Genomic DNA, 27,897 nt, shown 5'->3' on the forward strand with positions numbered 1-27,897 from the left:
GATTAGCGCCGGAAATCTCGCGTTAGGCGAGGCCAACGGGTAGGTTCTCGCGAGAAGGCACGTCAGTCCCAGCCAGGCGTCGTGTGAACAGCTGCTGGTACCGAAGACTGAAATAAAACCGGAGCGGTGAGGGGTGGGTCGGACGCCTAGGTAGCAGGACCGGGGGTCGCCGGGGCCCAGGGAGGCTTAGAGCCCGGATTCGGGGACACGGAAGGTGTAGCAGGTGGCTTAGGGGGTAGCCTTTCGGGCTCACGGTTGCCAGAACGAGGCTGCCGGAAGTGCGCTCAGGGATTTTTCTTCTCCCGGGAACTGGTGGGGAAACTGAGGCTGGGGTGGGGCTCCTGTCTGGAGGACGCACTGAGGCCGCCGTCTTTTCCTGCAAGAGCAGAAGATGTCGGACAGTGAGGACAGCAATTTCTCCGAGGAGGAGGATAGCGAGCGCAGCAGTGACGGCGAGGAGGCCGAGGTGTGTGGCTGGGACATGGTGGGGAGGCATAGCGCCTGGGGACAGGACCAGGGCAGAAAGGCCCCTGTGGGAGCTCAGAGGAGATCAGAACGAGCTCTGGCCTCTGGGAGCTTCCAGGCTGTTGGTAGTGATAGAGAAGTAGGTAAGCCTAAGTCAAGCAGAGGGACAGGTGCGGGAGGCCCGGGAGGCCCCAGGTACAGTGAAGTAACAGGTGATGTGTATAAAGAACCTGGCATATAGCAAGCACTCACTGTTAGTTTTTATGAAGAAGTGTGCTCCGTCATTTCGAAAATACATTTTTTGTGCCTACTGTGTATTAGGCACAATTCTTTGTCTGGGGGCTGCACCAGTAAACAAAACAGATTTTGAAAGTCTTCGCCTCTGTGATCGTAAATAAACATAACTGATAAGTATATCGTTTAATAAGGCAGAGGGTACCCTGGAGAAAAGTAAAGGGGAATAGGGAGTCTTGGTCAGTTTTAAATAAGGTGAGTCTGAGAGGGTGATTGAAAAAACATGTGGGAGTTGAGGGAGTGAGTCGTGTGGAGGAAAAGTGTTGCGGTAAGGGGAAGCAGCACGTGCAAAGTTGGGAGTTTGCATGTTGAAGAAATAACAAGGAGTCGAGTTTGGCTGGATCAGAGTGAGTGCAACAAAGAAGTAGCAGGAGCCAGATCATATAGGATCTTGAAGGTTCTGGTGAGGAATTTGTCCTGATTGAGTGCGACAGAGCCGTGAGAAGTTTTGGAGCAAAGAAGGGGTGTGATCCCATGTTTTGAAAGGATCACTCTGGCTTTGGATTTGTTTCAGGAACCAAATAAATATTTCCTGGGACATACCTGATTTTAAATATTCTGCTATTAACTGTTTTCTTCTTTTGTTTGTTTCTTTCTTTTTTTAAAGATTTTATTTATCTGACAGAGAGACAGTGAGAGAGGGAACACAAGCAGGGGGAGTGGGAGAGGGAGAAGCAGGCTTCCCGCTGAGCAGGGAGCCCGATGCGGGGCTCGATCCCAGGATCCTGGGATCATGACCTGAACCGAAGGCAGACGCTTAACGACTGAGCCACCCAGGCGCCCCTTCTTTTGTTTATTTCTGACTTATTTGTTGATTAAATGTTTGAGCATCTACTACTGTGTTCCAGATTCTTCTGGGTGTTGGAGAGAGTGGAGCAAGGCAAATTTTTGCTTTCACAGAGTTTACACTTAGTAGGCAACAGTTAACAAACAAACAAAGAGATGACTCAATGATTGTAGATGTCTCCTTTAACCTCCAGAAACGTAAACCAATTTTTTAAAGTTAATTGCCAATACTTGTAAGGGCTATTTCATGTAAAAATCATGATTTTTCTGGGAAAGTGAGAGAAGCCAGCAACCTGAGACCCAGGATTGTTCTACCTAGCAGCTCTTTGCTCAAAAAGTATCAGCCTGCTGGAGAATGGGGAATTTTCTCCCAATTCCTGGGATATATTAGTTGCCATCTATCATCATGCCTACCTTATGGGGGATTTAAGTAAAGGAAAGATTTCATGTACTTGTGTCCTGGGGAATATCAGGTAGATAGAGAGTGCCATGGGTTTCCTTTGAGCTGTCCTACTTACTTTGGTTCTTTTCTTGACCTCTGTAGGCATTTGATTGTCAATCCTTGTGCTCTCTGGGGAGTCCTCAGCTTCCAGTGAAGAGTTGGAGGAATTGGGAAGCCATGGTGGGGCTGAGGCAAATGGGAGGATGCTAGGAAGGACTTTTGTTTCAAGCAGTAGCACTGGGTTCTTGGTCTCTCTGACTCATGGCTTCAAGGCATTGCTTGTGGTTAAATCCTGGTGGTAATGAGATCAGGATCCTGGGGTACTTTTCCTGGCTGCGACATCTGGTTTGCTATGTGCAAATGTCACTTACCGAACGCCACACCAGGCTCCTGACTCACCTGCTGGCTCGTCTGCTGTCACCACATGAAGCAGGTGGACAGTGAGACGCCAGCCAGAGATGGGACTACATAGGCTTTTTGGACAGCCAGAAGTTAGCATATCCTTGAAGGACCAGGCCCTGTAGAACGAAGAAGGTAGGGATGGCAGATGATGAGCCACTATTGGGGGAATGATCTGTTTCACCATTCGCAGCCCCAGTAACCTGCTCATTCATTCATTGAACAAGTGTTCCTAGTTTCGGTCATGTTGGAATCACTGGCTCCCTCATGGAGCTCTCTGTCTTGGGGTGGAGATAGTTTTATAAACAGATGGTTCCTTCAGGGGATTGTGAGGATGGACAGTGTAAGAGCACATTCAAGCCCCAAGATAACACAAAGATAGTAACGGGAGTCCTCTTCTCGGGGACTGGGGAGCCAGGTTTAGAGAGAGGGTTTTGCTGGGACTGAGCCAGGGGAATGATGACAAGGTTCCTTGAAATCAGGCTGTGGTCCTCTTGTGGTTTGAGTTGGTAAGATGTGGGACATTGTGGATTAGTCAGAATATGTACTAAACAGATCTTTCAATTGTCTTCTGTTCCCATCCCTGGACTGAGTGATGTTGGGAACCCAGCAGTGCCTGAGATAGCCTGGGCCCTGCTCTTAGGGAGCTCTCAGTGGTCAGGGCTGTGATGGAGGATGATATGCCTAACTTTGCTGGGGGCGGGGGATAGGCATGACTTCCTGGAAGAGGGGATATTTTGATTGAAGTAGGAGTGAGAGGCAAAGGAGAATAGCTTTTTTTTTTTGCAGAGGACTAGCATGAATGCTGGATAGCACTGAGAGAGCATGGTACAAGTGTTTCATTGTGGCTGGGACCTAGCATTTGGAGGGGGAGCCCAAAGAGGCAGGATGAAAGGGAGAGGCAGTGTGTGTGTGTTTCTAGTCTAGGCTGCTAGGGAGCTTGTTCTTTACCTGAGAGCAGTGGGGAGCCATGGCCATGTTTGAAGCAGGGGACCAAATGATCCGTTTCATGTTTTAGATCATATTTAGTTTGCCAAGACTACAGAATATACTCTAGGTCGGGGGTGATGAGAGGTGCTTTTAGGTAGGAGAAGAACAAGACCTTAAGCCACATTGAATCATCATGAAGTTATTTCCTGTATAAGTTGCATGTCCTGTCTTTTGATTGGGTCACGGAGAAAGTTTTACTTTGGTGCTACTGTGTCTGAACACTTTTCTGAAATTTGCTTGTCTCCATGTTTATCAGGAGAACAGGCTTTTGGCTTAGAGCCTGCAGCCGGCAACAGTATCATGCTAGGACCTAATAATAACATTGTTTTGCTTTTATCTTTATGGTTACTTGTTGCTTGTGACAAGCTAAATTTGAAAATGTTTTTACTTCTGAACTATTTCAAAGTGTGGAAAAGTTTCTCTGTTAAGCTAAATGAAAACGTGAGTGAATTTAAAGAAAATACCAGGTAAATGAATTTAAAGAAAATAAGTAAAGTGAATTTAAAGAAAATATCAGGAATATCAGGTAAATATTAGGTGAATTCACACTGATGTGAACTTGGCAAAAAAGCCTGAAGTAAGTGAAGAAAAGATTGGAGTTTGGGGAACACTGTTTTGTCTGGATCATTTCCTTTTGTGACTGGTTTGACAAGAGGGATTAGAGGCCAAGAGGCTGGGCAAGGAGCTAGGATTTAGAGGGCAGTGTCCCTGTCCAGACTAGGGGCTGTAGGGATGGGGAAGAAGGGACAGATTGGAGGGACAACGTTCCAAAAGCAGAAAGGCCAAGAGTTTGGTGCCTAATAGAAGCTAGAGGGAGCCAGCACAGGTCTGGGGGAAGACATTGAGGTCAGTGTAGGATGTGGTATGTGTGCAGGGCTCAGAGGACATCTGGGGGAGCCATTTGTGGAGGCTGCTGACACATGGGGGCCTCTAGTTCTGGAAGAAAGTGTGGACTGGAGACAGATGGGGTATCACCTGCAGAGACAGGATCTGAGGCTATGGAAGGTAAAGTGGTCCGGGGAGAGTGTATGCAGCGAGAAGCAGAGTGGGCCCCCGGCTGAAACCTGGGGACAGAAGCCAGCACTTGAGGGGTGAGCAGAGAAAGAGGGGAGTGCAGAGGATCAGCCAGAGAAGTTGGGGAAAAGCCAGGGTACTGTGATGTGACAGATGCCAAGGGAAGAGCTTTTCTCTAGCGACGGAGGATCAGTGGTGTGAAGTGTTTTGTAGGTAAGGAGTAAAGATGGTTCATGGAATTAGCAACAAGAGGCAGGCAATGACCTTGGGGAGCAGTGTGGACTGGAACTAGAGACGTCCAACAGCCAAGGGAGCAGATGAGATGGCCTAGGGAGTTGTAGGGTGGAAAGAGATGAGGGCCAAGGACCAAACTTCATGGAGCTACATTTACGGGCCAAGCGGAGGCTAGCAAGGAGCTCTAGAAGAGCAGGGGGTCTGGGCCAGCTCCCAGGTATTGGGTGGGTGGGTGACAGTGCTGTTACTGAGATAGGATGGCTAGCAGAGAGGCCCAGCCAGGGGGGAAGGGAGTGTATGCAGAGCAGAGGGGGTTATTGACTAGCCAGGCAGAGCTGGCATCAGATTTGAGGGTGGGGGGGCTTGGTGTCTGGATTTGGGGGTACAGAGCCTTGGTGCCCCAACCCTACCTGACTCTCCAGGTGGAGGAAGAGCGGCGGAGTGTAGCAGGCAGTGAGAAGGAGGAAGAGCCTGAGGAAGAAGAGGAGGAGGAAGAGGAGGAAGAATATGATGAGGAAGAGGAAGAGGAAGATGATGACCGGCCTCCCAAGAAACCCCGCCACGGCGGCTTCATTCTGGACGAGGCTGGTACGTCACAGGGGTGTCCGGTGCTGAGCAGCAGCTGGACTTCCACCTTCGCTTCTATTTCTTGAATGTACTTTTTAAAAAAAATTTGGGTAAATGTCAAACCCACAGTAGTAGGATAGTGTGTGGAACCTCCGTGTCCCATCAGCTTGCCTCAAGAGTTAACAGCTTAGTACCAGTCTTGTTTTGTTTCTTCCTCCTCACTTCCACCCACTGCTGGATGATGTGAAAGCAAATCCCAAATACATAATTTTGCCCTGAAATATTTCTCTCTGTATTCCTAAAACATCAGTCCTTTTATTTTTTTATTTTATTTTATTTTTTTAAAGATTTTATTTATTTATTTGACAGAGAGAGAGACAGCAAGAGAGGGGGAGTGGGAGAGGGAGAAGCAGGCTTCCCGCCGAGCAGGGAGCCCGATGCGGGGCTCGATCCCAGGACCCTGGAATCATGACCTAAGGCGAAGACAGACACTTAACAGCTGAGCCACCCAGGCACCCCACATCAGTCCTTTCCAAATACAACCGTTATAGTACTGTCATCGTCCTTTAAAAAGCTTGAAATCTGTGCTCGTCATGAAAAGCTCCCAATGACCTAGACGTAGGCAGGACAGCGTCGTGGAGGCCGACAGGCCTGGGTCCCTCCTGGCCTGCCTCTGCTCTCTTCTCCATGTGGCCCTGGGGGAGTCGCTGTCCATCCCTTGGAGCCCCTTTTCCCCTCCGTAGAGCGGGGACAAACAGTCCTTCGTATTCCAGAAGGGATATTTTGAGGACTGGGGGGGGCCGAACACATAAAGTACATCAGGTAGATGGCAACCCAAAGCGATGTGCCCAGCCTAGAGGGGGTTACCTATCAACACTCTATAGTCCCATGTCACACCTACCGTTCTGTAAACTGCTTTTTTTACTTTCAGCGATGGTGGAGGAGCATGTAACGTAGCGTAGATTAAATGAGTTAAGTCATGTAAAGAAAGTTTTCTGAACAACTTTTGGCACCTCAGTGCTCAATAAACTTTAGCAGCTATCATCATCATCATTGTCATCATCCTGGAAATACCCATTCTTTTTCCCCCATGGCTACATAGTACTTTTTCCATAATCTGTTTTATTTGACCAGTGTCTTATTGGATATTGAAGTTTGTGTTTTTCATTATTACAAGCAGCATTGCTGGGAACACCTTTTTATGTACTTAGACACATAGACGCAAGTTATTTACCTAGATCGGGGGTTCTTAATCATAACCTTTTTTGTGCTATGGCTCCTTTGGCAGTCTGGTGGAGTCTGCAGACCCCTTCTTAGAACCATGATCTGAAATGCTGAGGGGGGAAAATAACAGGATTCCGAAGAGAACAATTATACTGAAATACGGTACCTAAATATTCACAGAATGTGTGGGCCTCATCATGAATGCATTGAAATAACAAGATTTAGTGGAGGGTCTGATAAGAGTCTAATTTGGAAGTAGCAATGAGTGCAAATGACATTTTGAGGTATCTGCAGCTGTAACATGCTGGGAAAATATCAGAGTTCGCTGCTAAGGTTGTTGTGATTTATTTCCATTGTTTGTAATTGACATAAATATGACTTTTCAGTTAGAGATGAGTGAAAATGTAGTATTTTATCTGTCATGGAGCCCGAAGATTTTCTACATGGTAAATCCCTATAAGTCAGACTGTTGGGCAAAGGGGATGCATATGATTTTAAAGACTTTTCGATGTCTGCAGCCAAATATTGGCCCCTGAAAAGGCCATACCCGATCCTCCCACCAGCCATCCATGAGGGCGCTTCTTCCCTACCCATGTAAAGGAGAACCCTTGGAATGCCATCCGCCGTTTTCTTGGGACCCTCTCCCCTGAGGGAACAGAGGGGCAGGAGATGCTCGGGACACTCCTGGTCCTCCCCTCAAAGGCTGAGGGGAGGGAGTCCTTTCTTTGAGAAGAGGTCTCAGATAGCAGAAGGGCCAGATCTAGAGAAGGGATAACACGCCGTGTGACACGGACTGGACTGCCAGGGACAAGCCCGTGTTGGGGTGGGAGCTTTGTCGGGCACTGCGTGTGGGAAGGCTGTGCAGCGGTGCCCGTTGATGTTTAACAGGCAGGGACCCTTTGATCCAGGAGTTCTTTTTTCAGAATTCACCCGACAATTAAACCCGCACAGGCGTGTAAAGACACGAGGCCAAAGACAGTTGCGGCAGTCCTGTTTTCAATTGTAAATGTCTGGTGACCTAAATGTCCACGTAAGGGCCTGGGAAAAGAGTTACAGGGCAGGTCATCAGATAGCAAATGAGGCATGGGCTTCTGTGGAAGCGCCCCAGGCTCGTAGGATTGTTTAGAAAAAGAGGAAGGTACCGAACAATGTGTTATAAAGTTGCATTGGGGCAGGTGGTGGTGGAGGGTTTAGACGCATTTCTTGTATATGCACAGGTGATCTCTAGGCAAGAAACTGGTTATGGAGTTGCCTCTGGGGAAGGAGACTGAGCTAGCGGGGGCTAGAAACGGGAGGGAGACTTCCCTGCACACTGTACAATCCTCTGAACGCTTTGGGTTTTTTCATCACGTATGGGTATCACTGTTCAGTTTTTAGTATAATACTCGCTACATACGGAAGAGCATGAGTAACGTAGTGAAGAGGTCGGTGCATGAACCCGGGAGCTAGCCTGATTCTCCGGGACCAGCTGAGAGTCTTGGGCCAGTTAGGTCCCCTCTCTGGGCCTCAGAGCCCTTGGTGGACAATCCGAACGGTGCAGGTACTGGAGGATTCGGTGAGGAGTCTGTGGCAAGTGCTCACAGCAGGCAGGGCACGCGGGACACTCTCAGTGAGCAGTAGGGTCACAAACCTGAGGGGATAATAACAAAACCAACAGATTGTGGATCGTGTCTTTAAAAAAAACTATATACTGGTCTTGATAGTTGGAGAGAACTTTTGTGTCTGCTTCTTTTGATCTGATTTTTTTTTTAAGTTTATTTGATTATTATTATTTTTTTTTAGTAATCTCTACACCCAACATCGGGCTTGAACTCTTACCCCAAGATCAGGAGTTGCACGCTCTGCTGACTGAGCCAGCCTGGTGTCCCTGTCCGGATTTTTTAAATGGACTTGTGGGTGGGGTCGGGGGAGGGATGGGTTTTAGAGCCAGGTGGGGTTGGAGCTGCCTGGGAGACGCGATCCTGTGGCCTGAAGCAGCTCTGTGGTATTGGGCGAGAGCCTCACTTGTGCGGGCGTCTCTGCCCTGTCCTGACCTGCAAGGTGCATGGTTGTCCTGCCCACCTCCCAGTGATGTCTCCCGGGAGCCACTGTCATGAGGTCACCTCTGCTGCAGCTGCCTCCCTGACCTCTTGGCTTTCCCGTTGCAGATGTGGACGATGAGTATGAGGACGAGGACCAGTGGGAGGACGGAGCAGAGGACATTCTAGAGAAAGGTTTGTGGGGTCCCCACCTCTGCAAGACCGCTTTGGGGTGTGACCGAGAGGGTCTTGAGAACCCATCCCCCACCCATGCCCTGCACCCCCCCCCACCCTCCTCACCTCGCTTCTTTCTGTCGTTGCCAGAGAGACCAGCTCTGTACCCTTTTCCTTTTAGGCCCATGAGTTGGGGGGCGGGGGCTGTGGGTGGTGGGTGTGGTGGGAAGAGGACTCTGGGATCCCAGGGCCCCAGTGAATCCCTTCTGGGGGTTGTGGGGGGGGGTGGGCTCTGTCCCAAGATACCCCCCACTTCCTGGGCCAGTGCCCCCACTTCCCTGTTATTTTCCGTTTTGTGCGCCTCATACATTTCGGCTTCTCCCCCAACCACCTGGTGCCTGGCCTTTACTTTTGATTTTCAACCTTCCTGTGTCCCTCCCTTCCCCTTCCCCCAACCCATTGGTTGATTTCGCTGCTATAATTTGGCTCATACTTTGTCTGCCCTCGCCCACCACCACCACCACCACCACCACCACCACCACCTCCTCTTCCTCCAAGTAGAAGAGATCGAAGGTAAGAATCTGGAAACTGTGATTCCCCGACCCTCCTCCCGTATCCTGACATCTCCTTCCTGCCCACAGCACCCTTCCTCCACCCCTGACCCCCGTCTGGCCCTGGGGGCTCTGACTCATAGAGGGTCCAGAATCAGGGAGTTCTGAGGCCAGGTCTCTAGCCGTTGGCCTGGGAAAGTGTGTATGTGTTTATGTGTGTGGGGGGGGGCGTTGTGGGCTGCAGCGATGGGTGGGGTGGGATGGAGTTCAGGGCATAATTAGTGGCTGTGAGATGGGGAATGGCTGGGTGCCCCCACCTGTTGGGCCCTGTCCCCCCAAGTCTTTTTCATGAGAAGCAGGATTGCTGAGTAGGACAGAGTAGAGGGTGAGGGTTGGGGGTTCCTAGTGAGGTCTCTCCTGCCCCAGGGCCCAACTCCGGCCCTCTCAGCCCCCATCACTTCCTCCAGGCCCCTGCCTTTCACCTCCCCTTACTCACCCCATTTGCCCATTTTTCTGTAGCCTCCAATATCGATAATGTTGTCCTGGATGAAGACCGTTCTGGGGCTCGCCGCCTACAAAACCTCTGGAGGTAAGCAGGAAGGCGGAAGGGTGAGACTGGTTCCCAGGGGAGACTTGAGGGCAGGTCAGCCCACCCTTCTCTCCACAGCCTTTCATTCATGTTTACTTTCCCCCTTCACACCCCAGGGACCAGCGAGAGGAAGAACTGGGCGAGTATTACATGAAGAAATATGCCAAGTCGTCTGTGGGAGAGACGTAAGGGCACAGGGTGGGGGCAGGTGGTCCCTTTTCCAGAAGGGTCAGGGCTCTGACAGAGCATCACCCCCCCTTCCCAACTGCTATCCTCTTTCCAGGGTGTATGGAGGATCTGATGAGCTCTCGGATGACATCACCCAGCAACAGCTGCTCCCAGGAGTCAAGTAAGGGGGGATGGTGTGGGCGGGCTGAGATGGGGGAATCTTGTATTGGGGTGATATGTGTACACAGACACAGAGTGGTCGATGGTGGGGACTAGTGGCAGGTTGGTGCTCAACCTCTTCCTCCCGCTTATGGATGGAAGGATGGAGAAGGAGAGGGGGTGGAGGGAGAGGAAGGAAGATGGGTGTGGTGATTCGGGTCTTTCGTGATGAGGCCATTTCACTGAAGGGCTTCCTTTTCCTCTCCTGTCTAGGGATCCAAATCTGTGGACTGTCAAATGTAAGGTGTGTTCTCTGGGAGGCAGGGGAATAGGGGAGGTGGCCTTGTCAGGGAGAGCTCACCACCTTTCTGTCCTGGGTCTCCTTGGCATGTCAGTCTCTCGGTCCTGTCTCTGCCTCTTCATCCCCCACCTCCCAGCCCCCTGCCCTCCCCTCACTTACTCACTGTCTCCCACCCCTGTCTGTCTTGCCGCCCATCCCTCTTGCTCTGTACCTCTTCCTCTCCTGCTCTCTCTCTCTCTCTAGTGTCTTTTATCTTTCTTGCCTGATGATTCTGTCTGCCTTGCTGCTGTCTCCTGTCCCCTTCCCTGTGTCCGTCCTTCATGTCCTCATCTCTCTGAAGTCTGTCTCTCTTCTTCCAGATCGGGGAGGAACGGGCCACAGCCATTTCCTTGATGCGCAAGTTCATTGCCTACCAGTTCACAGACACGGTAAGTCGGGTAGGCAGGCAGCATGGAAAAGAGAGTGAAGCCCAGAGGGAGGGACAGTATAGGTCCAAGGGTACTAGGTGCCCGTTACATGAGCTGCTTTAGCTAAAATGATCCCTCCCTGGATTGAAGGGCTCTTCATTATCTAACAGAGGTGCCATCTTCACTGTCTTTGCATTCCTGGCAGGGTCACCGGCCCCTGTAGCCCTCCAGAAGTCAGCCTTCTTAGCTTCCTGAAGCTTTTCTAAGCCAGTTCTGCCTTTTCACCAACTCTGTTGGGCAACTGTCACCCTTTTACTGTTTGGGAGGACTCCTAGGATGGAACAGTGTGGCTGAGTGTGTCAGGGGACAGGCCTGTCAGGGGGAGAATTCCTTCCTTCTCTCTTTCATGCAGTCATCACATATCCGCTGAACCCCTGCTCTGGGCAGGTCTCTGCACTGGGAGGTGCTAAGGATACATTGGTGACCTTTCCAGAGCCAGTCCCGCCCCTTCAGGGCTCACTCACAGCACATAAAACATGAAGATGCTACATTGAGTTCACAGATCTTTCTTTAGACTGTGGGAGTTTGAATCCTGCCCCTGCTGCATCCTGTCCCTGCTGCGTCCTAGTCCTGTGACCTTGATCAAGCCACTTCCCCTTTCTGGGTGCCCTGCTTGCCCCTCAGCATCATTAGGATTAAGTAGCTTTAGACATGTCCAGCTCTCAGCCAGGACTTGTTCTGCAGCTTGTATTCAATAAATACAGTTATTGTTGGAGGCATAATTGTCAGTTTGGAACACGGGCAAACCCTGTGAAGGATATACTCAAAATTGACGAAACATGGAGCGAATACTAACCCTGTGCTGGCTGCTGATTTTCTCACTTAATAGGATCCGTGTTAGGCCGAGTGCATTGCTTTTACTTGCTGAAACAGTGGATGTGTGTCAGTGGGGCCAAGTGGATAGTTGTAGGATTTGCAGATCATTTGAAGTGTGCTCAAACCTCGATCATGTGTCCTGGGCAAAACACTAGTGACCATTTGAGTTAGGACTGATTATTGTTTTAGGTTTTGATGACCAAAGTAGTATATGTGTATTGTAGAAGGCCAACTCTCCCTCCCTGAGTCCCAGTTTTCAGAAGGAATTACTGTCAGTGTGTGTCTTTCCAGGTCATCTTCTCTGCAAGTCAAAAAATGTCAGTTTTATTTGTTTTTGGGGTTTTTTTGTTTGTTTGTTTGTTTGTTTTTCTTAAAGATTTTATTTATTTATTTGAGAGAGAGAGAATGAGAGACAGAGAGCATGAGAGGGGGGAGGGTCAGAGGGAGAAGCAGGCTCCCCGCCGAGCAGGGAGCCCGATGCGGGACTCGATCCCGGGACTCCAGGATCATGACCTGAGCCGAAGGCAGTCGCTTAACTAACTGAGCCACCCAGGCACCCCTGTTTTTGTTTTTTTAAATATTTATTTATTTGACAGAGAGACACACACACAGAGAAGGAACACAAGCAAGGGGAGTGGGAGAGGGAGAAGCGGGCTTCCTGCTGAGCAGGGAGCCCAATGCGGGGCTCAATCCCAGGACCCTGGGATTATGACCTGAGCCGAAGGCAGACGCTTAACGACTGAGTCACCCAGGCGCCCCATGTTTTTATTTTTGTTTTAAACAAAATGGTATTACATGATATATGTATTATTTTGCGGTGAGCTTTTTGTCAATGCCTTAATCATCTTCTCATGCCCAGTAAATAGAAGGTGGTTTCCATTTTCCGCTCCCACAAGCAATTCTGAAACAATTTAGTTGTTTCTTTTTTAATTGAGATACAATTTCCATACCGTAAAATCCAGGGTCATGGTGTATGATTTTTCTTATATGTTGCTGAATCCAGTTCTATTTTATTAAAGATATTTGCATCTGTGTTCATAAGAGATACCAGTCTGTAGTTTCTTAATGATGTCTGTTTTTGGTATCAGGTTAATATTAGATCCATAGGATGAGATGGGAAATGTTCCTGTTCTAGAAAAGAGCTTGTGAAGGATCGATGTTATTTTATTTTATTTTATTTTATTTTATTTTTTTAAGGGTCGATGTTATTAAAATGTTGGGTAGAGAGGATGTCTGGGTGGCTCAGTGGGTTAAGTGTCTGCCTTGATCAAGCCCCACGTCGGGCTTCCTGCTTAGTGGAGAGCCTGCTTCTCCCTCTTCCTCTTCTCCTCCCCCTACCGCTTATGCTATCTCTTTCTCTCTCTGTCTCTCTCCCTTGCTCTCACTCTGTCTCAAATAAATAAATAAAATCCTTTAAAAGAAATAAATAAAACGTTGGGTAGAATTCACCAGTGAAGCTGTCTAGTCCTGGCTGTGTGTGTGTGTGTGTGTGTGTGTGGAAATTTTTTCTATTGCTAATTCAATATCTTTACTTCTTGTAGGTCTATTCAGATTTTCTCTTTCTTTCTGAGTCAGTTTTGGTAGTGTACGTCTTTCTACAGAAAACATTCGTTTCATTGAGGTTATCTAATCTGTTGGTGTGCACTTGTTCATACTATTGCTTCATATAATCCTGTCAGGTAGGTGTTAATGTCCTTTTTTCCATTTCTGATTTTAGTAATTTGAGTCTTGAGTGACTTGAGTCTCTTGTCTCTTTCTTGGTCAAACTGGCTAAAGGTTTGTCAAATTTGTTAGTCTTTTCAAAGAACCAGCTTTTGGTTTTGATGGACTTCTCTAGTTTTCTGTTGTCTCTTTTATTTATTTGCACTCTCATCTTTGTTATTTCTTTCCTTCTGCTTGCTTGGGGTTTAGTTTTACTTTTCCTTTTTTTTTTTCCAAGATTTTTATTTATTTGACAGAGAGAGAGAGTGAGCACAAGCAGGGGGAGTGGAAGGCAGAGGCAGAGGGAGAAGCAGGCTCCCCACAGAGAAGGGGGAGACCGATGTGGGACTCGATCCCAGGACTCCGGGATCATGACCTGAGCCAAAGGCAGTCACCCAACTGAGCCACCCAGGCGCCCTTCTTTTCCTTTTCTAGTTTCTTTCTTTTTTTTTTTTTAAGAGGAGGGGAGGGGCAGAGGGAGAACGAGAGAGAGAATCCCAAGCAGGCTCCATGCCCAGCACAGAGCCCGACGTGGGGCTCGATCCCACAACCCTAAGATCATGACCTGAGTGGAAAGCAAGTCGGACGATTAACAGACTGAGCCACCAGGCGCCCCTCCTTTTCTAGTTTCTTTTTTTTTTTTTTTTTTTTTTTTTAAAGATTTTATTTATTTATTTATTTGAGAGAGAGAGAGAGAAACAGCATGAGAGGGGATAGGGTCAGAGGGAGAAGCAGGCTCCCTGCTGAGCCGGGAGCCCGATGTGGGACTCGATCCCGGGACTCCAGGATCATGACCTGAGCCGAAGGCAGTTGCTTAACCAACTGAGCCACCCAGGTGCCCCTTTTCTAGTTTCTTAAAGGTGAAAGGTTGGGCTATTGATATGAGACTTTTTTCTTTTTTTTTCTTTTTTAAAGATTTTATTTATTTGAGAGAGAGAGTGAGCGAGAGAGAACATGAGCCGGCAGAGGGAGAGGGAGAAGGAGGCTTCCCTGCTCGAAGGAGGCTTCCCGCTGAGCAGGGAGGTCAATGCGGGGCTCGACCCCAGGACCCTGGGATCATGAACCAAGCCGAAGGCAGACACTTAACCGACTGAGCCACCTAGACGCCCCTAGACTTTTTTTGTTTTTACAGCTGTAAATTTACCTCTAAGCACAGCTCTCTCATGTTCCGTAAGGTTTAATGTTTTTGTTTTCATTCATCTCAAAATATTTTCTAATTTCCCTTGTAATTCTTAGGTTTTTTTGTTTTAAAATATTTTATTTTTAAGTAATCTCTGCACCCAATGTAGGGCTTGAACCCACAACCCCGCGATTTAGAGTCGCACACTCCACCCATTGAGCCATCCAGGCGCCCTGTAATTCTTACTTTTAATCCATTGGTTACTTGTTCTATTTCCACATAGTTGTGAATTTTCTAAATCTGTTACTAATTTCTAATTTCACTCCCATGTGGTTGGAGAATGTATCTCATATGATTTCAGTTCTTTTACATTTGTTGAGACTTAACTTAATGGCCTAACATATGGTTTATCCTAGAGAGTGTTAAGTGTGCCCTAAGAGTATGCATTCTGGTGTTATTCGACAGATTTCTATCTGTAGATGTGTGTGAGGTCTAGTCGGTTTATAGGATTGCTCAAGTGCTCTGTTTCCTTGTTGGTCTTCTATCTAGTCCTATCTATTTTTGAAAGTGGGGTATTGTCCCCAGTTATTATTGGTGAACTCTCAGTTTCTCCTTTTATTTCTGTTGCTTTTTGCCTTGTGTCTTTTGAGGTTCTGTTGTTAGGTTCATAAGTATCCGTACTTGTATTTTCTTAAATGATTAAACCGTTTATCAGTATAAAACATCCTTGTTTGTCTCCAGTAGCTTTTGTCTTAAAGTGTGTTCTGTTTGTTATTAGTATAGTCATTCCTGTTTTCTTCAGTCCAGTTATTTTTTACACAAAGTATACGTTGTTTACCTTTCTTTCTTTTTAAAGAGAGAGAGCATGCTTGCAAGGGATTGGGGAGGGGCAGGAGGAGAGAGAGAATCTCAAGCAGGCTTCACGCCCAGTTTGGAGTCCAACGTGGGGCTCGATCTCACAACCCTGAGATCATGACCTGAGCTAAAATCAAGAGTCGGACACTTAACCGACTGAGCCACCCAGGCGCCCCTATGTTGGTTACCTTTCTGTGTCACTACATAGAGATTTGTTACTTTTTAAGTGCTACGTTATATTTCGTGGAATGATTATGCCATAGTTTAACAAATTCCTCTTGGGGGCATTTACAAACATCCAGTCTGTTTGCTGTCATCAATAACTCTGCCACGGATATCCTTGTGTCCGGGTCGTTGCACGAACATTTCTGTGGGATGAATTCCCGGAAGAGCGAGCACTGTGGTGGCAGCGGTAACTGTTCGGGGCACTCGTGTCTCACTGTCCCCTGCCGTGGGCTCGGCCCTGCAGCCCCTGCAGATTAAGTCAGTGGTGGCGCCGGAGCATGTGAAGGGCTACATCTACGTGGAGGCCTACAAGCAGACGCACGTGAAGCAGGCCATCGAGGGTGTGGGCAACCTGCGGCTTGGCTACTGGAACCAGCAGATGGTGCCCATCAAGGAGATGACAGATGTGCTCAAAGTCGTGAAGGAGGTGGCCAACCTGAAGCCCAAATCCTGGGTCCGCCTCAAGAGGGGCATCTATAAGGACGACATCGCCCAGGTGCCAGGGCTGGGGGTGGGGCAGGGTGGCTGAGGGGCTCGCGGCGGTCACACTCCTGCTCCCCTGTTCTGTCCCCCCCCTTTTCTTTTTATCATTCCCGGCCCCTTCCTAGTTCAGAGAGCAGACCTCCACTCAGATTAGGTGATGCAGAGCCTAGATTTTGTTGGGAGCACACAGGATTGTGTGTGTGTTCAAGGCATACTGAGTAAGATCTGAAGGAGGTGAGGGAAGGAGCCTTGTGGAGGTCTTGGGAAGAGTGTCGCGGCAGAAGACACAGCGTGCAAATAGGTCCGCCCTGGCTGAAGCAGAGTGTGCGAGGGTGAGAGCGGCGGGAGGTGGGCTCAGGGAGGGGACTGCGCCGGTGGCCCATCATAGGGCTTTGGCTTCTACTGGAGGTGGAGGGACACAGTGGGACTTGGATTTTATTTATTTTATTATTTTTTTAAGATTTTATTTATTTATTTGACAGAGACACAGCAAGAGAGGGAGCACAAGCAGGGGAAGTGGGAGAGGGAGAAGCAGGCTCCCCGCTGAGCAGGGAGCCTGATGTGGGGCTCGATCCCAGGACCCTGAGATCATGACCTGAGCCGAAGGCAGACGCTTAACTGACTGAGTCACCCAGGCGCCCCGAGACTTGGATTTTAATAGGATTACTCTGGTAGCTTCACTGAGAATAGACTCCTGGTTCTCAAGCAGGGGCAATATTGTCCGCAGGGGACTTGTCTTGGTTGTGTCAAGTGAGGAGGGAGTTGCTGTAGCATCCAGTAGATAGAAGCCAGGATTGCTGCTAACGTCCTGCAGCATAGGGGACAGCCCCCCACAACAAAGAATTACCTGGCTGTCAAGCCCTGGGCTGGACCGGATGGGGCCACAGGAGCATGGAGACCAGCGAGGAGACTGCCGCCATAGTCCTGGTGGCAGGTAATGGGACAGGCCCAGGGTTGCAGTAGGGAGGAGGGGGAAGAGGTCAGAGCTGAAGACAGAGCTGACAGGAGTTGCCGGCACACTGGAGATGGAAGAGGAAGGGAGAGTCCAGAACAACTCCCAGGCGGTGTGCCAGAGCAGAGGGAATGATGGAGGGGAGAAGCAGGCTTGGGGACCAACAGGAGGTTAGTTGTGGGTGGACGAGGCTTGAGGGGCCTTTCAGATGTCCGAGGAGAGGTGTCAAGCAAGTAGTGGGTATTGTGCTTCAGAGTTGAGGCGAGACAGGCTAGAGAGAATGTGGAGAGGTGTCTGCAGTGTGATTTCTTCACCACCACCCCCTGTCCTGCCCTTCCTGTGTCTAGGGTTGGGGAGGGAAGGCCAGGGCCCTCCTGACCACCTCCTTCTCCTCAGGTGGATTATGTGGAACCCAGCCAAAACACCATCTCCTTGAAGATGATCCCCCGCATTGACTACGACCGCATCAAGGCCCGCATGAGCTTGGTACTGGGGGGTTGCCCTGGAGCTCACGGGTGGGGAGGATGCTTGATCCTTGCCGGTGGCCGGGCCCTCCTCCTCCACCCTTCCCACCCACACCCCCTTTCCTCCACAGAAAGACTGGTTTGCCAAAAGGAAGAAGTTTAAGCGGCCTCCACAGAGGCTGTTCGATGCCGAGAAGATCAGGTGAGTGCCCCTGGGGCCTGGCCGGGCGGGGTCCCCTGAGCTGGGATGCAGGGCGTGCCTCTGACCCATCCATGGTTTGCTTTGCGAGTGGTCAGCTTGGCAGCACTGCCTCCATCAAGTTATTGAACGTCCCTGGGCCTCTGGCTTCTCTGCTGTAACCACCAACAGTGACGCCCCCTGCCTCCTGGGGTTGTCGTGAGAGATGAATTAATGCGCACGTGTACCCAGAATAGCACTTGGCCCCAGGATCACGGACTGAAATGGGATCTCTTGGCACATCAGGCTTTGTGAGGTCTGTTTCCCTGACCTCCTGATGCCCGGATAGCGGAGGTGGGGCTCCGGAGCCCTTCCCCGTCAGGGTGTGTCCCTCGCCCTCTGCCGCTGGAGGGAGCTTTCGAGCAGCCCAGTGAGCCCAGCGTTCCGGGGCTAGCCAGAGGCCTCCCGATGGGGAGGGCGGGAGAGGAGGCGATGCAGGAACAGAGCTGCTGGTCCTGTTCTAGAATGCCTCGTGAGCCACCAGATGGTTTTTCATTCCTTTAAAGGGGGATTACAGAACGCATTCTGAGCTGCATCCCAGGACTTGGCTAGTACTTCACATGCCCGAATTAGGCCCCCTTGCCCCCCTGCTGTCCACCTGACTGGACCTCCTCTTACTGAGTGCCCTGACCTGCCCCGCAGGTCAGCGAACTCAGCACGCCAACGAGAAGAGGATTGAGTGGCAGGAGGAGCTCGGCCTGCTCCCCCATGCTCCCTTTTTTGGGACTGGGGCAGGCTTTCCCTCCTCACTCTAGAAGCGTGGGCCAGAACTCTGTCCACCACCCCACATGCAGGGCCAGGAGAGTTAGGGCATAGGCTTGGGAGTCCCATCCCCCGAATTCGAATCCGGACACAGACCAACCTAACCATGAGGTGTGCCCCGTGCGAACCTCACTCCCTCATTTCCCTGGGAAATGTGGGTCATGTGTGATGTCAGAGGCTTTGGGGAGAAGGTCCGTGAGGTGTGTGGCCAGGCCAGGCACAGGCTGAGTGCTTCATGTGTGAACCATTGGCGCGCTCCAATGCTGGGTCCAGCTACTATTCACCGAGTGCCCCTGCTGTAGGGGAAGTAGCAGTGAATGAAAAGTGTTAGACCTCTGCCCTTCAGGAGCTGCCATTCTGGTTGGGGAGACGCATTAAACAGTAGCTCATCAGAGGTGAGGTGCACTATGCTGCGCAGTCAAGCAGGGAGAGAGCGCAGCGGAGTGCAGGGAGGAGTCTCTGGGCTCAGGACATGTCACTTGGCCAGGAGGGCACACGGTGGGATGGGATGGGGCAGCCATCCTGTGATCCTTCCCCATCAGCCAGCAGAGGAGCCTGAGGGCCAGCAAGATTCTCTTCTTAATCCCCCTCCCAATCTTCTCTCCCCCACAAAATCCCAGGTCCCTGGGCGGTGATGTGGCCTCCGATGGTGACTTCCTCATCTTCGAGGGGAACCGTTATAGCCGGAAGGGCTTTCTGTTCAAGAGCTTTGCCATGTCTGCCGTGGTGAGGGTCCCGGAGGGCATCTTGCTTACCATGCTGGGAAGCAGGGAGGCCAAGTTTTCTCTCCCTCCTTCAGTCCAGGCCCCAGAGCAGTGGGTTATCTGGGTCTGTCCTGGATAATCTTCCAAGTCAGGAGCGTAGGAGCGTCCCTAGGGAAATAAATCTCACCATCTCCCTAGCCTGCTCAGCTGGGCTGTGACACCGACCTTTGTCTACTTCCTTCTTTTTCCCTTGTCTCCTGGGGCTCAGATCACGGAGGGTGTGAAGCCCACGCTCTCTGAGCTGGAGAAGTTTGAGGATCAGCCGGAGGGCATTGACCTTGAGGTGGTGACTGAGAGCACAGGTACTTGGTCCCTGTTGGTAATTCAGGCCAAGGAGGAGGGGGCGGCTCATGGCGGGCCGCCCCCAAGTCAGCCACGCACCTGCCCCTGCAGGGAAGGAGCGGGAACACAACTTCCAACCTGGGGACAATGTGGAGGTGTGTGAGGGCGAGCTCATCAACCTGCAGGGCAAAATCCTCAGCGTGGATGGCAACAAGATCACCATCATGCCCAAGCACGAGGACCTCAAGGTAGGTGCCGTGCTGCCCGTATGTGTGTACTGGGCTGAGAGCACGGTGTAATTGTGGGGTAATCCAAGGTGCTGCCTGGTTTGAGTTTGCTTTAAGGGCGCATGTGTCTGGGTCTTTGTGTCCGTCTGAGGGTTTGTCCGGGCTAGCACGGTGTGTCTGGGGTGAGGCTTTCTCCGGAGAGGCCTGAGGAAGTGTCTAGTCTGTGTCATATGTTTTGGGGACCGGCTTTCTGTGTGTGGAGTAAGGAGTATCCGGGCTGATACCCTTAGTCTGAGGTGAGCTGTCTCTGGGGTAGTCTGAGGGTTGTCCAGGCAGCCTACAGGAGTCTGTGGTTGGGTGCCCTGAGCCTGGAGTGGGTCTTGGCAAGGTCTTTTCTGTGAATACGAGTGGCTTCTGGAGACGGGGAGGTGGGCAGGATGTGGTTGCTTCCCTTCCCCGGCTCAGCGTGCCCACACCCAATCCCCAGGACATGCTGGAGTTCCCAGCCCAGGAGCTTCGGAAGTACTTTAAAATGGGGGACCACGTAAAGGTGATTGCTGGCCGATTTGAGGGTGACACAGGCCTCATTGTGCGGGTGGAGGAGAACTTCGTCATCCTCTTCTCTGATCTCACCATGCATGAGGTAGGTGGGGGGAGGTGGGGAGCAGCGTGGAATGTGCCAGGACCAGACCCAGGCCCAGCGGCTGCTTGGACCCTGCTTTACCCCTTTCCCATTTCCCACAGCTGAAGGTGCTCCCCCGGGACCTGCAGCTCTGCTCAGAAACGGCATCGGGCGTGGATGTAGGGGGCCAGCATGAGTGGGGGGAGCTGGTGCAGCTGGACCCTCAGACCGTGGGTGTCATCGTGCGACTGGAGCGGGAGACCTTCCAGGCATGTGTGTCGTACTCAGCGGCGGGGCTTCCTTGTGGGGGTCTCCCTCTCCCTCGAGCTCCTCATCCTGGGAGGTGGCGGAGCGTGGTGGCCAAGAACCCAGACTGCTCTGGGGGGCCGATTGAGCTCTGTCAGCCAGGGTTGGCTCTGTGGTGTCGGGCAAGTGGCATGTCATTTACCCTCTGTGTGTGTTTTGTGCCCTGTAAAATGGAATGGTAGCATGTACTTTTGTTATGACTAAGGCCCTGAGATCAGGTGCTTGCTCAAGGGCTGGGGGCTGCAGGTGCCCTCCTCCCCTCCATCCGTACCCTGTGGACGTGGGAGTCAGAGCCTGATGCTTAGGACCCTGGACTCTGGATTCATATCTTGGCCCTACTGCTCCATGCTGTGTGACCCGGGGCTAGGGACTTGCCCTCTGTGGGCCTGAGATTCTGCCCTGTGTAAAATGGGAACCGTGACCACATCCATCTCAGAGGGAAGTTTTGAGGCTTCAGTGAAACCTTGTGTGAAGAATTTAGTAGGGGGCCTGGCACACAGTGACGGGTAAACATTATGTTAACATCTACTCCTGCACCCATTTCTCAGGTCCCTGGTGCTCATTCGGGATGGAGTCTCCTCCTGAAAGGTGTTTTGGAATGATTGGGAACATTTTTGTTTGACCCAGTGCCTGGGCGGTGGTGCCCCGAGACTGCCAGGGGGTGTAGACTTCTGCAGAACTCGAGGCGGTCTCCCACAAGGAAAGATCATCCCACCTTAGGGAAGCCCTGCTCTATGTCACCCCTTTCTACTCTCACGGCTCAGCATCCTCCCCTCCGTCCGTTAGGTGCTGAACATGTATGGGAAGGTGGTGACCGTCAGGCACCAGGCTGTGACCCGGAAGAAGGACAACCGCTTTGCCGTGGCTCTGGACTCGGAACAGAATAACATCCATGTGAAGGACATCGTCAAGGTCATTGACGGCCCCCACTCAGTGAGTATAAGCTCTTGCCCGTCGGCCCCACCTGAAACTGCTGGGGTGGGCCACAGCCCCAAGAGTGACCATCCTTTCCCCGTCCAGGGCCGGGAGGGCGAAATTCGCCATCTGTTCCGCAGCTTCGCCTTCCTGCACTGCAAGAAACTGGTGGAGAATGGGGGCATGTTTGTCTGTAAGACCCGCCACCTCGTCCTGGCAGGGGGATCCAAGGTGAGGCGGGTGCAGTGGCAACCTGGCTCTTGGGTTCCTGGCCTTCCCCGGCCCTAGCAGTGACAAGAATGGGCTTGTGGGGGATTAGGAGGGCAGATGTCAGGCTCAGGTCCTTGGCAGGGTTTACTGGGATTCCAGGCTTTTTACCAAATCATTCATCCATTCAGTTTTTTTGAGCACCTGTCCAGGCTAGCAACTAGAGCTACAACAGTGAATAAGATGAACGTCTCTGCTTTTCTACAGCTGCTAGCCCGGAGATGAACAAATCAGTAAATACAGACGTTGTACAGCATGAGGCGAGGTGATGACAGGCACCACGAAGAAAAGTAGAATAGGATAGGGAGAGAGAGAATCATGGGGGGCTGCTGCTTTAGATGGAGAAGGTTCAGGAAAGGCCTGCTTGAGGTAACACCTGCACAGAGACCTGAATGAAGGGACCCAGAGCCGCGTGACTGTCTCTGGGGAGCAGCAGATACAGATGAGGTGGGACGTGTGGGAAAGCTGTACAGAACCACGTCTCAGGAAATGAGGCCCGGGCTCTGGGGAGCTGGGACCAGGGAGTGGTCCTCACAGCCTTGTGCATGGGGTGAGGAATTCTCCTGACTTGCAATCTTTATATCACCGGGGCCAGAAAGCCCTGGCCAGGGGAGAACCGGGCCTCTTCATTGACCAGCCCAGAGTGGCCTCGAGGCGGCAATTTCCCCAAAGGGAAATGGAGGCATCGTCACTAGAAGGAGGGAGGGATGGCCGCCAGGCCAGTTCAAGCAGGAACTGTTCCCAAATGGAGGCAGGCAGTGGCATGGGAGCCGGGAGCCTGTCCCCCAGGCCCCTGCCTGACGGTTCACTTCTCGTCCCTTCCCTAGCCCCGAGATGTGACCAACTTCACAGTGGGTGGCTTTGCCCCCATGAGCCCCCGGATCAGCAGTCCCATGCACCCCAGTGCTGGAGGTGAGGGGGAGTTGGGCAAGGATGTGTCTGGGGGGCTGGGGGAGGGCAGTTATTCAGCCCCCACTCTGGGTGCCTGCTCCGCTGGCCTGGCCATGTTGGGGTTCAGGGCTCACAGAGACCAGGACCCTCCCCCACCGCGGCCCCCAGTGGCAGGCCAGGGTGGTTGTGGCAGTGTCGGGGCTCTGGCGGGGGCTGCCCGGAGGAAGCTTCTAAACCAGGCGGTGTGCGTTGGGAGAGTCAAGCAGGTGGAGAGGGGGCTCGAGGGCTCTCTTGTCTGTGGACATAGCATGGGAGGGGAGGACATGGCCCTGGGGACTGCTGACGTTGTCCTTCCTCCGCAGGTCAGCGCGGTGGCTTTGGCAGCCCCGGTGGCGGCAGCGGAGGTATGAGCAGGGGCCGGGGGCGGAGAGACAACGAGCTCATCGGCCAGACTGTGCGCATCTCCCAAGGACCCTACAAAGGTGACCTTGAGGGCCATATTGGAGGCCTGGGGAGGGGCACGGTGGGGACCGCACCCAGCCTGACCCCCCGTCTCCTCACCAGGCTACATTGGTGTGGTGAAGGACGCCACCGAGTCCACAGCCCGCGTGGAGCTGCACTCCACCTGCCAGACCATCTCTGTGGATCGTCAGCGGCTCACGACGGTGTACGGGCCGGGGCAGCACCGGGCCAGGCGGGGGGTTGTTAGGTGGCGAGAGGGGCTTACTCATCTCACTGGTTCTCTGTGTCCACAGGGGCTCACGGCGCCCGGGAGGCATGACCTCAACCTATGGGCGGACGCCCATGTACGGCTCCCAGACGCCCATGTATGGCTCTGGTTCCCGCACACCCATGTATGGCTCTCAGACCCCTCTCCAGGATGGTGAGCATGCCCTGGGGGACGGGGACGAGGGCTGGCGTGGCGGGGCCTGGAGACAGGGCAGAACGGACAGACATACACATCTGTCCCATTCTCTCATTTTAGGCAGCCGCACCCCGCATTATGGTTCACAGACACCCCTGCATGACGGCAGCCGCACTCCTGCTCAGAGTGGGGCCTGGGACCCCAACAATCCCAACACGCCGTCCCGGTGAGGATCAGGGGTGGGGAACAAGGTTCCCTGATCCCGTATGTGTGAGTGGTTATGCTGGGTGTCTGCGGGATAGAGGGGTCTGTACGGCCCTCCCTGAATTCTCTGCTCCCAGCGCCAGGCTGCTCACATGCGAAGGGGTACGTGGGGCTGGGGCTGGTGGTCAGATCTCCAGTCCCCACCAGACTAGCCTGCTGCCGTTAAGACCTGGGCTCAGAGACAGATTTGTGTGCTCTAGGTCACGTGATCAGTTGTGTGCCCTTGGGCAGGCAGCCTTGTCTCTGCCTCCCAATGAAATGGAGGCCTCTGGATGGGGCTGTTGTGAGGTGTTCAATGTTATTCTGGAAGCATTTCCTACATCGTTGTGATTACCAGTCATTCTCAACAGACTTCTCTCTCCAACAGGGCCGAGGAAGAATACGAGTATGCCTTCGATGACGAGCCCACCCCGTCCCCACAGGCCTATGGGGGCACCCCCAACCCCCAAACACCTGGCTATCCTGACCCCTCATCCCCACAGGTCAACCCTCAGTATAACCCACAGACGCCAGGGACGCCAGCCATGTGAGTCCACTGGGGCTGACCCTAATCAAACGTTGCCCAGACCCTCTGTGCTGCTGTTACCTTCTTCTCTCCAACACTGTCCCCAACAAATGTCCTTTTTGTCTTTGACTCTCCAGGTACAACACAGACCAGTTCTCCCCCTATGCCGCCCCCTCCCCGCAAGGCTCCTACCAGCCCAGCCCCAGCCCCCAGAGTTACCACCAGGTGGCGCCAAGCCCAGCAGGCTACCAGAATACCCACTCTCCAGCCAGCTACCACCCCACACCCTCTCCCATGGCCTATCAGGTATGGGTGAGCTTGCATGCCCTTAAGGGTGGTGGACTAGGGGGCGCCAGGGTGGCGCAGTCGGTTAAGCGTCTGACTCTTGGTTTTGGCTTGGGTCATGATCTCGGTCTTGAGATCGAGTCCCGAGTCGGGTTCCAAGCTCAGCAAGAAATCTGCTGAAGTTTCTCTCTCCCTCTGCCCCTCCCTGTGCTCGCATGCTCACTCTCGCTCTTTCCTCTCTCTAAAATAAATAAATTTTTAAGAAAAAGGGGGGGTGGGCTAGGATGGGCCTTCGGCCTATGTGGACAGCCAAGGTAGAGGAGCTGTTTGCAACAACACTGTCCCCCTTTCACCCACAGGCCAGCCCCAGCCCGAGCCCTGTTGGCTACAGTCCGATGACACCCGGAGCCCCCTCCCCTGGTGGCTACAACCCGCACACGCCAGGCTCAGGCATTGAGCAGAACTCCAGCGACTGGGTAACCACTGATATCCAGGTGAAGGTGCGGGACACCTACCTGGATACGCAGGTGGTGGGGCAGACAGGAGTCATCCGCAGCGTCACAGTAAGTGGGGCCCAGGCCGGTGGGTGGGCAGGTGTCCTCTCCTTCAGGGTCCCCAAGCTCTGTGGTTACTGGGTTTTTGCTTTTAACCACCTAAACACATTTCCAGTACTCTGGGAAAGCAGGGTTGGAAGGGCTGGCCTGCAGGGCAGGGGTTTCTCCTCGGCCTGGAGCAGTGACTGGCACCCAGGAGCTAGATTACACTTTAACATAGTCCTCTGAGACCAGTTCCGTAGCACGGACTGAGCGTTCCTCTGTGCCTGGCTTTAGCTTAGCGCTGGGCACCCCTACCCTTAGCATTCCCCCTGCTCCAGCATTACTGGCCTTTCCATTCCTCACCGTCCCCGAGTTCCCTGCAGCCTCAGGGCCTTTGCTCATCACTTCCCTCCGTCTAGAACTCTCTTCCTTCCACCCTTTTTCTAGTAAACTACTACTCATCCTTCAGGGAAGCCTTTGAGCTATCTCAGATCTGTCCTCTTATAAGTCTGTGTAATTTTTTTCATGTTACCTACCTGCTGCCTGAAAGCTTAAAGTTTACTCAGGGGGTGATTCTTTGGTTACTGAGCCTGTATTTCATTCCTAAGTAGTCCTAGTTCCTAGATGAGGGACCAATAGCCTGTTGGCCTTCCAGTAAATATTATTTGAATTAATTAATTAAACACCAGAGTCTAAAACAGCTCCAGGCCTTGCCCTCACATAGCTCACATTCTAGTTGGGGAGGCAGACATGTCCCCAAGAGGGAGAGCCTGAGTGACCACAGAGCTGGGAGACAGGAAGCCCCAAGGGCAAGGGGAGCTATGGGAACCTAGAGGAGGCACCCTTACTCAACTTTGGAGGGGCTCGGGGGGTGCTTACTGGAGAAGGAGGCGTCTGCATCGAGACCTGAAGAACGAATAGGAGTAAGCCAAGAGAAGTGGCTGGGGAGGGGGTTAAGTGTGTTACAGAAAGAGGGGACTTGCAAAGGCCTGGAGGTGAGGGAAAGCCTGGTACATCTGGGGAGTTGAAGTATGTTCACTGTGGCTGGAACATAAAAAGCCTAGGGGGGGGAGGTGAGTGAAGGCCAGAGAAGTGACTGGGTCAAGTCACGTGGCAGGCTGGGGACCTTGGACTGTGTCCTGAGGAATCTAAGCAGGCAGAGCAGTGGTGGGATCAGGTCTGTGGTTTGGAATTAACTCACCATGTTGCTCTAGCAGGGATGGATTAGGGGGGTGAGACTGGGGGCTGGGAGCCCTGGGGGAGGTCAGGCTAGCCTGTAAGGCTGTGAGGAAGAGAGGAGGGGGGGAGGTGGCAGAGACCTTTAGGAGGCCAAATGATCACACCTCAGAGCTGGAGGTTGTCGGTGAAAGAGCTAACATGACGTCAGAGCTCCGTCCAAGGACTAGGGACTGTGAGGACATCCCTGAGATACGGGTGGGCCCAAGAGGGGAAAGATGAGATCCACTTGGGACATGAAGAGTCACGTGCCTGAGAAGCAGTCTCTTTTGGCCTAAGTTAGCTTCATTCTGGTGCTTCCCATGCTGTCTGGTCACCCTGCCCCCACACACCACACGCCCAGGAATCAGGCCCAGCTTTTGGCTTTTCTTGCCTGTATCACCTTGGGAAAGCGACTTGTAAGAATGAGCCCTGAGGGGGCGCCTGGGTGGCTCAGTCGGTTAAGCGACTGCCTTCGGCTCAGGTCATGATCCTGGAGTCCCGGGATCGAGTCCCGCATCGGGCTCCCTGCTCAGCGGGGAGTCTGCTTCTCCCTCTGACCCTCTTCCCTCTCATGCCCTCTGTCTCTCATTCTCTCTCAAATAAATAAATAAATAAATAAATAAATAAAAAAAGAATGAGCCCTGAGCCCATGGCCCCTGAGTATGGGCAGCAGTGCCGCACTGGAAGCAGGCCCGACTGACCAGGCTGTCCCTACCCACAGGGAGGCATGTGCTCTGTGTACCTAAAGGACAGTGAGAAGGTGGTCAGCATCTCCAGCGAGCACCTGGAGCCCATCACCCCCACCAAGAACAACAAGGTAAGGGGGGGCCAGGGGACGTGGGGGCCCTGGGCTGCTGACACGGACCCTGACCCCGTGCCTGCCCCCCCTCCCCAGGTGAAGGTGATTCTGGGTGAGGATCGGGAAGCCACAGGGGTCCTGTTGAGCATCGATGGTGAGGACGGCATCGTCCGCATGGACCTTGATGAGCAGCTCAAGATCCTCAACCTCCGCTTCCTGGGGAAGCTCCTGGAGGCCTGAGAAATGCAGGGCGGGTGGACTTTGGCAGATATCTGGCAGATGGAGAGTGTCCCTCCTTCCTTCCCTGGCCCTTGGCTCTGACACAGGGTCTGGGGCCTGGACTAGGGCTAATCTGGTTGTTCAGGATTTCCTTTCTGGGTTCCTATCTCCCTCCCTGATGTTCATAGGAATCAGAATAGAGTCTGGGGGAGGGTCCCCACCTTCTGTACCCTCTCTTCCCCAGCTTGCTTTTGTGTTATGGTCTTTCAATAAAAAGCTGTTTGGTCAAGGGTGTGTGTCTGTGTTTTGTAAGTGGGGTCATTTGCAGACCCCACTTACTTCCTGGGCAAATAACTGAATGGTACCTAAGCCTCAGTTACCCCATCTAGAAAATGATACTGCCCACGCCAGAGGACTCCAAGATGAATGTATGAGGAGACATTGGAGATTATTAGACCAGAGCCTGCCTGTGAT

At 52.3% G+C, this 27,897-nt stretch overlaps 1 protein-coding gene across 4 annotated transcripts; it reads left to right on the forward strand.

The window, feature by feature from the left end:
• Positions 1–27,712, forward strand: SUPT5H (SPT5 homolog, DSIF elongation factor subunit). 4 transcript variants are annotated; one of them, XM_045891503.3, is made up of 30 exons: positions 1–133; positions 389–466; positions 5,047–5,212; positions 8,563–8,628; positions 9,169–9,180; positions 9,678–9,747; positions 9,864–9,932; positions 10,031–10,096; positions 10,348–10,378; positions 10,735–10,803; positions 15,804–16,055; positions 17,391–17,480; positions 17,590–17,660; positions 19,079–19,184; positions 19,431–19,524; positions 19,616–19,752; positions 20,219–20,374; positions 20,476–20,622; positions 21,446–21,592; positions 21,680–21,805; positions 22,669–22,753; positions 23,095–23,214; positions 23,297–23,399; positions 23,488–23,615; positions 23,718–23,823; positions 24,229–24,387; positions 24,504–24,672; positions 25,011–25,214; positions 27,127–27,222; positions 27,301–27,712. In XM_045891503.3, the coding sequence occupies exons 2-30, from the start codon at positions 392–394 to the stop codon at positions 27,442–27,444; spliced, it is 3,264 nt and encodes a 1,087-aa protein (XP_045747459.1). In that variant the 5' UTR covers positions 1–133; positions 389–391; the 3' UTR covers positions 27,445–27,712. The 4 variants fall into 4 exon arrangements, with proteins under 4 accessions (XP_045747459.1, XP_064437308.1, XP_045747460.1 ...); XM_045891504.3 differs by having other exon boundaries at positions 18–126; XM_045891505.3 differs by having other exon boundaries at positions 132–150.
• Positions 27,713–27,897: the final 185 nt, after the last annotated feature.

Source organism: Mirounga angustirostris, unplaced genomic scaffold, assembly GCF_029215605.1.
Source record: "Mirounga angustirostris isolate CCGP_5_RB_7025 unplaced genomic scaffold, mMirAng1.0.hap1 SCAF_16, whole genome shotgun sequence".
NCBI lineage: Eukaryota > Metazoa > Chordata > Mammalia > Carnivora > Phocidae > Mirounga > Mirounga angustirostris.